Here is a 14,603-nt window from a genome sequence, read left to right as displayed (position 1 = left end):
TGCTTTTGTCAGATAAGTCTATGGAAATTTGCATTATAATCCATGTAGAAAAATTATATTGAGACAAAATGAAACTGAAAAGGAGCTTTATCTGGAAGTTAAAATAATACCACAAACAGGTAGATCGGTGAGCTTTATGATAAGCTAGTTACCAGGTAGTCCTGGTATAATTTAGACATAGAGAAATTGAAACAGATTCCTATTCACATTTGCAGTATTTTTACTTTTCACACACACTTCAAAGTTTAGCTTCTGTCTTTGACCAGTAATAGGATTTTTATTAAAAAAAAAAAAAAAAAAATCAATGGCATTAAAAGATTATACTGTGTTTTCTCAGGATATATTCTACCAGTCTTGGGTCTTTGTGACATTTCATCTTGCAAATACTTAGCTTACAATGTCTATTATCTCCAGCCTGTGGAGATACTGAGATTCTAGACCATGTATAGGATGAAGTATTTTGTAGATAGTAAAAACAGGCCCAAAACCAATGAACTGATCAGTCTTTAGTATAACGTCTGCTCCTTACAAAGGGTAAGGAACCTAAAATCATGATGAGAGAAAGCAAAAAGATTTGAACTCCTGGATTATAGCTACCTATGATAATTATACATATGACAAGTAACTTCTTGTCTTCATTTCTTAATCCCACACAATGATGTGTTTGTTTTTCCATTATCTGCTCAGGATATAGGCTTATAGAATCATAGAATCAAAAAATCATAGACTCATAGAATGGTTAGGGTTGGAAGGGATCTCAAAGATCATCTAGTTCCAACCCCCCTGCCATGGGCAGGGAAATCCTCCACTACACCAGGTTGCCCAAAGCCTCATCCAACCTGGCCTTGAACACTGCCAGGGATGGGGCATCTACAACTTCTCTGGGCAACCTATTCCAGTACCTCACCACCCTCAATGTAAAGAATTTCTTTCTTATATCTAACCTAAATCTGCCCTCTTTCAGTTTAAATCCATTGCCCCTTGTCCTATCACTACACACCCTTGTAAAAAGTCCCTCTCCAGCTTTCCTGTAGGCCCCCTTTAGGTACTGGAAAGCTGCTATAAGATCACCCCGGAGCCTTCTCTTCTCCAGGCTGGACAGCCCCAACTCTCTCAGCCTGTCCTCATAGCAGAGGTGCTCCAGCCCTCAGATCATCTTTGTGGCCCTCCTCTGGCCCTTGTTCCAGTAGCTCCATGTCCTTCTTGTGTTGGGGACTCCAGAGCTGAACACAGTATTCCAGGTGGGGTCTCACAAGAGCTAAGTAGAGGGGCAGAATCACTTCCCTCGACCTGCTGGCCACGCTTCTTTGGGTACAGCCCAAAGAATACGGTTGGCTTTCTGGGCTGCTAGCGCACATTGCCGGCTCATGTTGAGCTTCTCATCCACCAGCACTCCCAAGTCCTTTTCCTCAGGGCTGCTCTCAATCCATTCTCTGCCCAGCCTGTACTTGTGCTTGGGATTGGCCCGACCCACGTGCAGGACCTTGCACTTGGCCTTGTTGAACTTCATGAGGTTCTCACAGGCCCACCTCTCCAGCCTGTCAAGGTCCCTCTGGATGGCACCCCTTCCCTCCAGCGTGTCCACAACACCACACAACTTGGTGTCATCTGCAAACTTGCTGAGGGTGCATTCGATCCCACTGTCCATGTCACCAACAAAGATGTTAAATAGCACTGGCCCCAGTACTGACTCCTGAGGAATACCAGTCATCACTGGCCTCCACTTGGACATTGAACCGTTGACCACAACTCTTTGAGTGTGACCATCCAGCCAATTCCTTATCCACTGAGTGGTCCATCCATCAAAACCATGTCCTTCCAGTTTAGAGATAAGGATGTTGTGTGGGACAGTATCAAATGCTTTGGATAAATCCAGGTAGATGATGTCAGTTGCTCTTCCCCTATCCATCAATGCTGTAACCTCATCATAGAAGGCCACCAAATTAGTCAGGGAGGATTTGCCCTTAGTGAAGGCTTAGATCAAAGATATTCAAGGGTTATGAAATTTTGAGGGGGCAGGAGTAACAGTATTGGACCAAAAGAATCATCTTATGTGTATGGGACCATAACCTTCTTCTAGATCACTATACTGCCCATTCCTCTCACTGAGAGATAATTTTCACATTTTAAAATTCCAGAAATTCATGACATTCTGTTGGTGATGACTGAGTTGTTCTTGCATCTGGTTACCTAGTCACTGTTTTTTCTTCTAAGATCAGAACACAGCACTCTATCCTATGCACTTGCATGATAATGACTCGATTACTGTAGCATATCATGTGTTTATGTGAAGGACCCATACATGCTCTTATCTTCTGCTCATTTTTCCTCAAATGTAAATTTCCCATCACTGAAACTACCAGAAGACTTAAATATGAAGGTCTCTGCTTGCTAAGAGGGATTATCTGTTAGAAACATACTACAGCATATCCTAGCAACTGCATGTGCCTTTATGTCAACATGATGAATTTTATCTGCATTAAGAAATCTGTATTATTCAGGCCTTGGCCAGTACTTTGTCCCATGCTAAAGCAGTAGGCAGACCCAGCTCTGGTATCTCAAACACTAGTGTTTATATTTAAGTATTGCAGTATTTAAGGATTGCAGCAGGTCTCATGCAATAATTAATGTGAGGGAAGGGGAGGGGAGAAATAAGATGCGTAGTTCTGAATTCAGCGTGAGCCTTGTCTTAAGGGGAAGATGCTTCATACCTCAGGTCAAGTGGTAGCTTATTTCCCTGCCAGGCAAGGGCTCCTCGTTCTTGCAGGGTTTGTGCAGCTGGGAGAACAGCAGCACCTTAACAGTAGAGGGGCGGGTTAAACTCTCACCCTTGTGCAAAGTAGGAACTCTGCCTCCTGTTGGGTTTTGGAAGCTGGAAGCAGCTCCTGAGATCATGGGAAGTGTAGAGAGCTGCTACTCTCCATGGTGAGGTTAGGAGGAGGTTGCAGCTGATGCCTCTGATGCAGGTGGGACTCCGTCAGATGAATAAGGAACTGAGGCACAAAGGAGGGCTGGGTCCCTGCTGGTGCCAGGCATGAGGTCCCTGTCTCCCACAGAGCAAGAGCCTGCCGACAGGAGCAGCTCCAACCCTGGACTCACTGGTAACTGGAAAGGCAGGAGGCGGCAGCTCCTGAGCTACCCCATGGTACTGCAGGAGCCTGGCACCAGCAGCAGCTCTGCTCAGCCCGGGTGCCTCCCCTGCCACCCTGAGCAGTGGTATGGGGATGCCTAAAAATACAGACTGCTGAAATTACATGATCCAGCATGCCTCCCACTTACAAATTAAACCTTGCAAGATCAAAGGAGGCCACTTCCCATCAGCTCATAACCTTGAAATATGGTTTGTCTTATCCACATTTGACATAAAAAACGTAAAACACCTGCATCTGAGATAGACCTCTAGATTCCCCTGAGAACCAGTAGTCAGAAAGAGAGATTTTCAGGGTGTGATGCATATCCTGTTGTAATGTTTACCTTAAGAGGAGACTTCAGAAATGCTTAACACCTGTCAGATGTAAACATCTATTTTATAGCTATCTGGAATTAGGTGTGATGAGTCTCAACTCTCAGACACTTAATGCTCAGTATAGTTTCTTTCTCTCATGTTTGTTATGGTTGGGAAGGGCAAAGCAGTGTGAGAGGGCTCTGTCTTTTCACGAATGGATTATCCTATTCCCCCGGCTACAATTCTGCATATGCAAATAATTTTGAACATGCAGTTGAATGCTCTGTGTTTTCAAATGGACTTCAAAATCAGAAAAAAAATCCTGTTGTCGAACATCTGGAAACAACACAAAACAACACAAAAAGATGGAGGACAATGTTAACAGTCCTGAAAGGGCTACACAATTAGCCTGAGTTATCAGTCCAGTAATCAATCCCTGCAGAAGCTGGGATCACTGACAATGTCCATGTTGTGTTGATCAATATTTCAAGTTCTGCTTTTGGAACAGTGTTTCAAGCACAGTACCATGTGCACAGTCGTACTCCTGGAAAACATCCAGAGACCCATACAGATGTAGGTATGAGGAAGCAATGATCTGAAAGAGACAACTCTCCTGGCCTTGCTTATACCCATCATGCTCCTGTAGGCACAGATAAATATCCTCTGCTGAAACCAGGGTTACTGCGGCCATATGCATGAAAGAGCTGTTTCCATCCAGCTGTGGGAGTTTTTAATTCACTGATATCCAACCAAGACTTCAGCTCATTCTGGTGAAGAGTTGGTCTGATTAGAAGCAGCTACGTTACTAATAAAAACCATGAAACACTCAGCTTGTGAAAATGAACTGGTGGCAGCAGTGGTCCTCGGCACCCCTGGCCCCTGCACAGCCCCGCAGCCATCGATGGAAGTGCCGCAGCCCCAGCACCCAGACGAGACAAAGGAGAGAAGCAATTAGAGCAGATGCTTTTCCGGCATGGAGCCTGGGTTTGTCAAGAATGAGGAAGAGCTTCAGAGATGCGGCCAAACATATTAGCCAACTGCGCTCAGCCCAGGCAGCATGCCACGGTGGGTTCCCCTGGCACATCCCACAGCAGTGGGAGGTAGGGTCCAGCAGACTGGGGCAGGGCTTGGCTGAAGGATGTTCACAGCCTGAAGCATTCTGATGACAAGCATAAAAAACTTAAGGATATGCATTCTCTAAGGAGACCTGATTCTCAGACAGCTCAAGATAGGCACTTCTTCACACACCACTAGCTCTAGATACACCGTCAGCAGCAAAGTATTTTAGTTCTTTTGATTTAGTCCCTGGGTACCATCTAACTAAATTAGCACCTGCAGATGAAGAACAGAGTGCCCTGGTGACATCCTGTGGGTGATTTCATCTCAGCAGAATGCTCCTCTGGGCCAGGAATGCAGGGGGAACCTTAGTCAAGGCAGGGAAGCTATCTTTGCCAAGAAAGCCTGCTATGCCAGTAGATGACATAGAAACATTATTGGGTGACTGCAGGAAAAATGCATGGGTGGAGAGGAAGCTTTTTTCATGGTTTTCATAGATAACACAGATTTTTTTCAGCTTGGTCCATAGAAATGGTCTTTTTCAACTGCTGAAAAAGTAAATTGATTGTCCTCAAGGTTTTTTTAAATCTCGTCTGGTCTTTGCAGGATGGCTTGTGGAATGACATACAGTGTGATTGCACTGAAATAGATAATGATATCAGCACACTGTAACACATAATTTTCTCTGCTTTTTCATCACACTTTTTCATCCAGCATGACAGAGGCCACCTCCTCACAAGACCAGTTGGAAACATCTGCTTGGAGGAAAGCTGCTTTTTGGTGATCATGTCATTTTCCTCACACACACTGAAGATGAATTTCAGGATCTCTGCATTTTTTTTCCGTTAGCTTATGATCGTTATGCAATAAATATAAATTTAAAAGGGCAATAACCTATACTGAGAATGTGTTGGCTGTCCCTGGAGGTTCAAGGGTAAATTCACCTCTCTGGAGCAGTGTTGTTGGGCGACTGCTCTCTGTTTTAGGAAAGCAGCTACCATATTCTGCTAATTGATCAAACCCTTATGGTAAAACAGGGAGTTAACACTGAAAACCAAAATCTGCATTGACTCAGCATACATTTGGCTGTATTGTTGGGAAATTGTGAGACCAGAGTAGTCTACAGCAGGCATGGTAGAGGGGTGAATGTCCGAACCATTGATATCACAAGCTGGGAAGATGCTGCTAGCAATAGCCCATGCTGGAAGAGTCTATTAGATGAAGAAACTTAGAGGCTGAAGGAAGGTACTGAGAGAAAAGCAAGTTTAAAAATGTAAAGAAGAATAACCATCATCTGGGCTCATGGGCTCTTGTCTTATTAGAGAAAACTGTCATTTTGGAGCTTCGAAGCCACTTGTGATGTGACAGGATACAGCTAGAATAGTGGAGTAATTTACAGCAATGCTTCTCGAGATGGATGCATGCCACACATACCTACATCTGAATATGAGCGTGACTTTAAAGAGAGCTGGGATAGACCTATGGATGCACAAATCTGCCAGGAATGCAGACAGCCTGCAATCCCCGAGTGATCAGGACAGAGAAATTTCTATTTTCAGATTCTTACTAACCTGATCAGGACAGAGAAATTTCTGTTTTCGAATTCTTACTAACCTGCGGGGGAGAAAGTCGGAATCATTCACATGACAGAGGAACTCTTTACTTCCACCAACTTAGTAACTTGGTGCCAAGTTTCATAGCATGTTATTCTGTTTGATGGGAAGATGTGTAAAATTGAAAGAAGAGAATATGAGATCTGCTCTACATTTGATGGTGCTGCTGTATGGAAAATCCCAGTAAAACTTTGTTTCCCTGCAAGTACAGAGAAACTAGCAGTGTATGCTTTGCTCACACACTGGCATTGCAGCATGCTATATTGCACGCAGCTGTGCTATACATACATGTGTATGAAGTACGGATGAACACAACTTGGGAAGCACTGAACTGAAGACAAGCTGACAGATGGACTATCAGTGAAACAGTCACAGAGTGACTATATCAGTCTTGACTCTATCAAAAACAAAGCTATAATGTGACATCATTAAATGGTTATTGTAGTATGTCCTTGCTAGCCTCAGGGCAGGACTCTACTTAGGGTCTTCCATGACTCAAGGCTGTGGTGGAAATCTCTCTGTACGTGGAACATGATGACACAGCAGCAGCCCTTTTTTGTAAAAGAGATCACAATAGGTTTTAAGTAAACAGAATAACAGAACTTCTATCCTTTGCATTATGCATGCCTAGCTGCTATTTCCTTTGTTTCTATGACTAGACCCTAGTACATCATGTTACGGTTGTCACAGTTGCTCTTTAAATACATTTCTTTTGTTTAGTGTGTTACTGGAATTAATTAAAATAGCAAATCCTCCTGGGAGCAGCAGAACTAGTGAGGCCTGATCACTGGCTGGTTTCTGCTCTCCCTGTTGTCTTCGCTACTCTCACCGGCGAGTGCCAGGGAGCTGCCATGGGTACCGACCGGCCATGGGGTGCAGGACAGCTAAGGCCTGGCTACTGCCTCTTCCTCGGGGAACTAACTGATTGCATCTGCCTCTCCTCCAGGGCAGGCACAGATCCTGGTTTCTGTAGCTTCTGTGAAGCCACTAATTTTTTTTTTTTTTTTGGTGAAACTTCAGTTACGTGTTTTTGTGAAACCTGTATCTCAGAGAATTGATTTCCCCATGCCAGATGGGAGAATTTGGCTAACACATTATAAAGCCACTACATGGGACAGGTGATCAAATGGCAGAAACTGTGTAATAATAATTAAAACACTCAACCCACTGCTCTTCCTTAATGTCTCTTATCTAAGAATCTCAAACTGCTTTGCAAATATTGAATCTATCGGTTCTCACTCAATCAATGAAATTTGCCTTAGGAAGTGTAGCTGGAGCTGATCCAGGAGCTGGCAGCGCCTTGTGCAATCGACAGAGATAAATAGCTGCAAGAATTGCCCCGTGCTTATGCAGATCTTACTGAACAATGAGTTTCTGCCTTCTAGGGCATATGCTGAGGTGCCTGAGCTCATTCCTAACATGTGAGTGTGGTGATCCACCTTTGGTAATTGCCCAGCTGAGAAGGGTTAATTAACTGGGTGGAGAACTGTATTAATATGGCTATACTGTTTCTGAAACGTGAACCATTGTCCTTGCATGGGGTAGCTCTGGGGACATACCCCTCCGTCGGTTGTTGTTTGCAGATTTTGCAGCTTCTGCTACACGTTTTCTCCTTTGAGAACACTTGAAATAGATGGATGGGTTGCTGACAGTGAATTTCATGAAGACACACTAAAAAAGGAAGAAAACAAAGAATTCTCAACACACAGGAGGGGTGAATGCAGGAATTCTTTTTAAGATCTCAGCAAAAACATTTTAACATAACATGATGTGCTAGCAGAGAGAAGAGAGCATTTTAAACACACATTGAAAAGGTAATTTCTTGTGACAAAGGAGACCTAATTGTCTTCCCATCCGAAAATAAGATCCTTTCTGCTCTGTTTCTTTAAAAAAAAAAAAAAAGTTGGCAACAGTACACATATTGTTTTAAGTGAGGTTCATCCAGTCTCTCTTTATCTGCCTTAACATCTATTTTGCCTGCTTGTTTATAGTCATTCTAGGAAGTCTCTGAAGTGCTATAGAAATAGAAGGATGCTCCTAAATGAGAGGAAATGGTTGATAAAAATAGCAATTGTCAAAAAGAATGATTTGGAGGGCTCTGCTGTAACCAGCTACTCAGGTGGAAATGTTTCTAGGAGTGTGAGGAAATGACCGTGTGTCACAGCCACAGGAAATACTGATTTATTTGTTGGCTTTGTCAGAGTAGGCTTTTGCAGATACAACTGAGCCAGCGACAGCTTTATGGAATGAGCCAGCAGGAAATCGCCTGCCTTAGAAGAAGGAAATCACATTATCCTCTATTAATAAATAGGAAGAGGTGCCTGCAGTCACAAAATCTAGAGACATTTGTTTTATAGAAGGTTATGGCTGAGACATTCAAAGGGACCAAAGGAAGTTAAGCACTTGCAATCTTTAGGGTTTTTTGGAAGGGGGTATTTTTCTTTATTTTTCCCCAAAGGCAACCCATACCTAATTTGTTACTCCCTGAATCCTCTGGAAACTATTCTCAGTTATCTCATAGTTGTGATTTACAAAAGCTCAGATTATTGTTATTGTTTTTCCCATAGGATTGTGAAGGTAAAAAAGAGAAATCTGTGGTTTTGAAGCATAAAGCAAAAACACCTCTCTGAGAACAGTACTTCAGGTTTATCCCATGAGAGTCGGTGACAACAGATATTCTCCACAGTGTTTTTTTCAATCTGATGGGACCTCATGAGTGGTCACTAACAGGATTGACTGTAACTTTGAGTAAGACTACTGATATTTTGTCAACTTGACCATGGTGCTCACCAGTTGTCGTGGTTCAGCCCAGCCAGCAGCTCAGCCACCACTCAGCCGCTCGCTCACTCCTCCCCTCGGTGAGGTGGAGAGGAGAAAAATGTAACAGAAGGTCTGAGGGGATCAGCCACCAACCACGGCCCTGGGCAAAACAGACTCAGCTTGGGGACAAAACAATTTAATTTGTTAACGGTTCATTCAGAGAGAATAACAAGAAACAAAGCCAGATCTTAAAAACAACATCTTCCCCCCCATCCCCTTTTTTTCCCAGATGTTGCTCCTCCTCCCCCAGTGGTGCAGGGGGACAGGGAATGGGGGGGGTTGCAGGTCAGTTGTCGCACGTTTTTTCTGCTGCTCCTTTCTCAAAGGAGGAGGACTCCTTACACTCTTTTCCCTGCTCCAGTGGATCCCCTCCTCACGGGACAGTCCATAGACTTCTCCAATGTGAGTCCTTCCCGTAGGATGCAATCTTTACCCATCAGATTGCTCCAGCGAGGGCTTTTACCACAGAGTCACGTCTTCTTAAGGAGCTGCTACCCGCTCCAGCGTGGAGTTCTCCACGGGCTTCACATGCATCTCTCCTTTGTTGTGAGTCTCATCCTCTACTCAGGCTCAGGCATCTCTGCTCCAGCGTGGGCTTCTCCACGGGCTGTGAGTGGGTCTCTGCTCCGTCAGGTCTGTCATGGCTGTAGGGGGATACTGCCGTCTTCCCACCAGCTGCAGGGGAATCCCAGCTCCTGCACCTCCTCCTGCTCCATCTTCACTGACCTGGTGTCTGTGTGGCTGTTTCTCTCAGATCTCAGTCCTCTCTGGATGAGCTCAGCCTAGCGGGCACTCCGGGAGCAGGACGCTTCCGAGTTCTCCAAGCGGTGTCGCTGTGACCATCTCCTGTTGGGTGGTGCCAGCCCTGCGCGGGCAGACACCCACTCGGGAGGCTGGAGGGTGGGAGGAGGTGCAGTCCCCACCTCCCCTCTCTCTTCACTGCGGGTCCAAAACCATGTTTTGTGTTCCTTTGTCCCCGTGTTAAACAGAGTATTCGCAGAGTTGCAGATTGACTCGGCCCTGGCCTGAGGGGGATGGGGGTCCAACCTGGCCAGAGACTGGTCTGACCAATTTTGCAGCCCAGGAAGTTATAGGGGGTGAAGCCCGTCTCCTGGTACCAAAACCCCTTCAGATAAACCCACCATACCAGTGCATTTGCTTTGCTCAAGAAACTCATTGTACCTATGCTGTAGAAATAAACTGTGCAATTTCAGAGCAGGGGGGTGTGCAAGCATTTCACAGACAGTTCAGTTGACATGGATTCATCTCTTTCTTTGGTATAATGAGCAGTACAGACTCTCAGAGTAACACAGCAGGAGGACAGTGAAATGTAAAATATGTTAAAACAAGACTACTTTAGTAGGAGACACTTACGTCAAATACAAAGAAACCACATCTGGCTTAGAAAAACTTTAATTTGCAAATTGTTGGAGGCTTAGGGAACTGTTATGGAAAATACCACCCTCTGTTTCTTTACCCTCTTTGCACCCACCTGGACCATCATCAGGTGCATGACACAGGGCTCGCTGCTCTAACCAGTACAGCTACCCTTACATCATGTTTCTAAGTTGTATTGTTGCAGATTTTAATTTGCGGAGTAGTGAGACGATTGACACAATTTTACCGACTGTATTATTGTTTTGTAGCACTCAATGAGTTTGCCCATTTGGTAACTTTTTTCCACTGATGACTTATTCACACTCCATTTTGTACCGTTCTTCTCCAGATAGAATCCTCTCCCTGCTACCTGCTGACCGTGAGGATCATCCGGATGAGAAACCTCCAGCGAGTGGACACCTGTAAGTACCTCAGTTCTTAGTGATATCTCAGGGCACAGGCAACAAGTTTTCTTTTATAATTGTATAGCAACCTTCTCCAAGTGTTTCGGAAATAAGTCAGTCTTTATGTAAACTGTTATAAACCAGATCAGTCTTTGCCGCTTGCAGCTGTTTCATTGAATGTTATTTCCATGCTTTTGGGCTGGTTTTAAGATTGAACATGTTTTTGAGGGTAAGTATTTTCTCACAAAGAAAGGAGAGCTTCTGACAGAAGTAGATGAAAAAGACTCCATCCTGTGTCTTTGAAAACAAGGGGTAATTCTGCCTTTGGGTTGCAGCACCTTGGGAATTGTGTCTGGCAGGATCAAACTTTTTCATCCTCCCCATCTTGGTTCTGACACAGATGAAATGAACATGAAAAGACTTTCTAAAATCATTACCACCAGGTTAATGCCACTATTCATTACCCTGAAATCACTGTCAAAAAGGGTGCTGACTGAGACTGGGATGCCTTGTCCCTTCTAACACTCACGCAGTGATCTTGCAGTTGTGCAAGTGTTTGAGTCACATGGCAGGAAAGAGGCGAGGAGTGAATGAGTGAGAAAGGAAAATGCCACTGTTTAGTTAGAGGACATGAAATATCCTCATGTGCAGCGAGGAGAAGCACTTCACACAAGGAAGGAGGTCTTCCCTGTGTCACAGCCCTGAGTAAGGGATATACCAGCCATATCCTAGGTCGTGTCATTGGGTCACACTCTCTGCACCTGCACCTCGTTCCTGGTCCATGGCTGTGGCACACGTGATGATGCAATAACACAGATATGTTTCATCAAAGACTTATCTCAGATCTTCTGTATGTCAGGCAACAAGATAATATCACGAATAACTAGGTTGTAGAACGAGATTGTGCAATCAGAACGGAACCAGTATTTTGCATTAAATACACAGCTGACTAGTTTCCCTGCATCTACTTATATAATTAAGGATTGTTTGATATGCTTCGTATCTCAAAATATAGTTAATATACAAGAATGACGAATCACATCAGTAGATGAGAGTACTTTGCCAGCCAAACAAGCAGCGATCATTGATCTCCAGTGACAAACCTAAAGTCATGCAGTAGTCAAACAGAATTACTTTTAAAACATTTCAAAATTAGTACCATTGCTTCTGGGATCTCTAAACATATCTGAATACTTATTTTTGCAGTTTCAAAATTCTTCAAAGCGTTATTGTCTGCATAGAATTTCCCAGATTTAAAAATAAAATAAAATAAAATAAAATAAAATAAAATAAAATAAAATAAAATAAAATAAAATAAGAAACACACAGGATCAAATTGATGGTCATACAGTTCTCTGAGGGGAAAATATTCAGTAGGTCCACTGCAAAAGCCTCTGACACTTAAGGAAACAAAGTAACAAAAGAAGCTGTAGAAAGGCATCTTTTACAGCTTCTACATCCAGAGGGGCTAAACAGGCTGCAGGCCTGAAGAGTGGAAGGGAAATTATTGAGAAGGACATGGAAGATGGCTGTACAAAAAAGAACAGGAAAGAGGAGGTAAATAAGGAGTAATTTTTTGCTATTTTCCACAATGTGAGAATAAAGGAGCACCCAATAAAATGATCAAACAGGAAGCTTAAAACAAATAAAAGCAATATACAAGTAAACTGTGGAACTCATTGTCACAGGAATGTATGGATGTTAAAATGCATCTGTTCAAAAAGAAATTATTCATGTAGCAAAAGTCTAGCAAGGGTTATTAAACACAATATTCCCAATGCAAACTCTGGTTCGGGAGATCCCTACTCTGGCATTGCCAAAATGGCGGAAGGTGGCTCAGTTGCGGTTCTGCCCTAGAATTAGCTTGTTTCTTCTACTCTGTAGCAAGGTGTAAAAGTGCTATTACCTGCCAATGGAATGATTAAGATTTTTTTTTTGTTTTTAACATGAACAAGCTTTATGTTTTTTCTTCTATCTCATAATTGGAAAAAAGATAAACTCTTCCAGATGAGACTTTCCCAAAAAGCCCGATCCAAGACAGACAAGATTCCTGGAGACTTATGCTGGAATCTGACAAGTAGTAGGCAATTAAAAGCAGTGTCTCAAGAGAGTATGAGGGCAGCATGAAATCTAGTTCTTAAATCAAATCTGTCTATAAACGAAATAAAGACAAGCAACTTCCTTCGCAAGGAAAAGGTGCAGATGAGATGCTTTGTTCCTCCTTCAGAGAGATACTGATGTACCTAATCAAGGCAAGATGTGTAAGGCAGCCAGACTGGCCAGGCTGACTAGACCTATCTTTACTAGAAAGACATTTAGTATGAGCAGCCAATGTTTTCAGTTTTAGCAGTGAGTCTCCTGGCAAGCTGCTGCAACATGAATCACTTATGTGCTGCAGTGTCTCTGCGTCTTTTATTAATGAGGCTCTTGATGCTGCTTAATGTTTATCTGTACACATGGGGATGGTAAAGACCTGGGTATGTCTCCCAGACCTTAACGCAAAGCGGGAACGAGTTTAAGGAGAGTGGGAAGCAAAGGAATATAGTATGCAACCAAAATGTCTGAAGTGAAACAGACATCCCTGGGAATCATGGTTCTCAGTCATGAGTCCGCAAAGCCCATCGTGCCATCTGTGTGGGGGAAACAAATGCTGTGGGGGTAATTTTTGTTGTTTCCACCTGTGGGCTTGAACGCGGAGCAGGAAGGCAGACCACTGCAGCCCTTTTCTTTCCCTTTGGGATTTTGTTCCTTAAGAAAAGGGAAGGGAAGGGAAGGAAAGGAGGAAACCTGAATGCTGGAGGTGAAATTTCCACTCAACTAACACAGGAAGAAAGTATGGGGAAGAAAGCTAAGAGAGAAGAGTGATGGGAAAGTAGAAGTGAGTTAAAGCAGAAGATAAGACCAGGCAAGGACAGTTAAACTGCTGTCAGAATCTGAATTTTTATTTTTTTTTCATCCAAGATGAGATATGAAAGGTGGAAAGAGCGGGAGAGGAAGAGGGCTTGGGCCTGCTAGATATTTTCCAAACAATTTTTTCCATCAGAGGAATATTGTTTTTTTGATTCTGCAGGGATGTGTTGATTTCTCCACAGTTTTGTAAGGAAATATTTGGCAGAATTAAAAATATTTTTCCATTTCTGCATTATAACATTAAAAAGTAGAAAAAAAATAATTAAAATGTCAGTTGATGTATCACAATGCATTATGTAATTTCTCAAGCAGTTCTGAATTTCACTTCTTCATTGTGACTTGGACAGGAAAGCGGCAAGCTTTTTTGAACAAATACACTTTCAACAACATAAAATGCAGCCTCCAGCCAGATTGAGACAGAGCCAATGGCTGTAGGGCAACGTCTGCCAAAACCTGGTGGAGAAGGAAATAAAAGAAGACAAGAAAAACCTTCTGTTGCAGCTGGGTGAATTTTTGCCTTTCCCCAGAAGTGGATGTGCAAATTCTGTTCCCTCAATCTACCTGCAGAGTCCTTACCTGCTGCTGAAGGGTCCTTTCCATTTACTGCAGTCATCACTTGTCTCCTTCAAAAGTCTCATGTCAAAGAACATCCATTCTCAAAGTCAGTTACCTCTTGCTTTACGTGATATCTGATCATTTTATTGTTAAGAACTGTGTGGGAGACAGTTTCAAGGTGCTGAAGTATTTCACATAACCTGCATGAAGAAATGTTGCATTCCGTTGGCACACAGTTTGACTGTATGTTTTGGCATCAGATGTTTGGCTGTAGCCATTTGAGATGTACTATAATTTAGGTGCCTTCGAGAAGTGGGATAAAATGTCCTTCACTAGCCTTCTCCTCGTGCATTTATGGAGACAGTCTTGGTCCCTCTCTTCCTGGAGGTCGCAATTAGTTAACATCCAATGTCTAATTCAACA

The 14,603-nt window shown here is 43.2% G+C and overlaps 1 protein-coding gene across 1 annotated transcript in view; it reads left to right on the top strand.

Annotated features, from left to right (window-relative positions):
- LOC104378486 (cytosolic phospholipase A2 epsilon-like) overlaps positions 1 to 14,603 on the top strand; it is a 37,159-nt gene that overhangs the window by 2,087 nt on the left and 20,469 nt on the right. Inside the window, exon 3 of the mRNA XM_086613841.1 lies at positions 10,661 to 10,733. Within this exon, the coding sequence (XP_086469967.1) occupies positions 10,661 to 10,733 (73 nt within the window). The remainder of the gene's footprint in view (positions 1 to 10,660; positions 10,734 to 14,603) is intronic.

This window comes from Tauraco erythrolophus, chromosome 6 (genome assembly GCF_009769465.1).
Source record: "Tauraco erythrolophus isolate bTauEry1 chromosome 6, bTauEry1.pri, whole genome shotgun sequence".
NCBI lineage: Eukaryota > Metazoa > Chordata > Aves > Musophagiformes > Musophagidae > Tauraco > Tauraco erythrolophus.
Note: the sequence above shows the minus strand (reverse complement) of the source record. Positions and strands in the feature narration are given on the sequence as shown.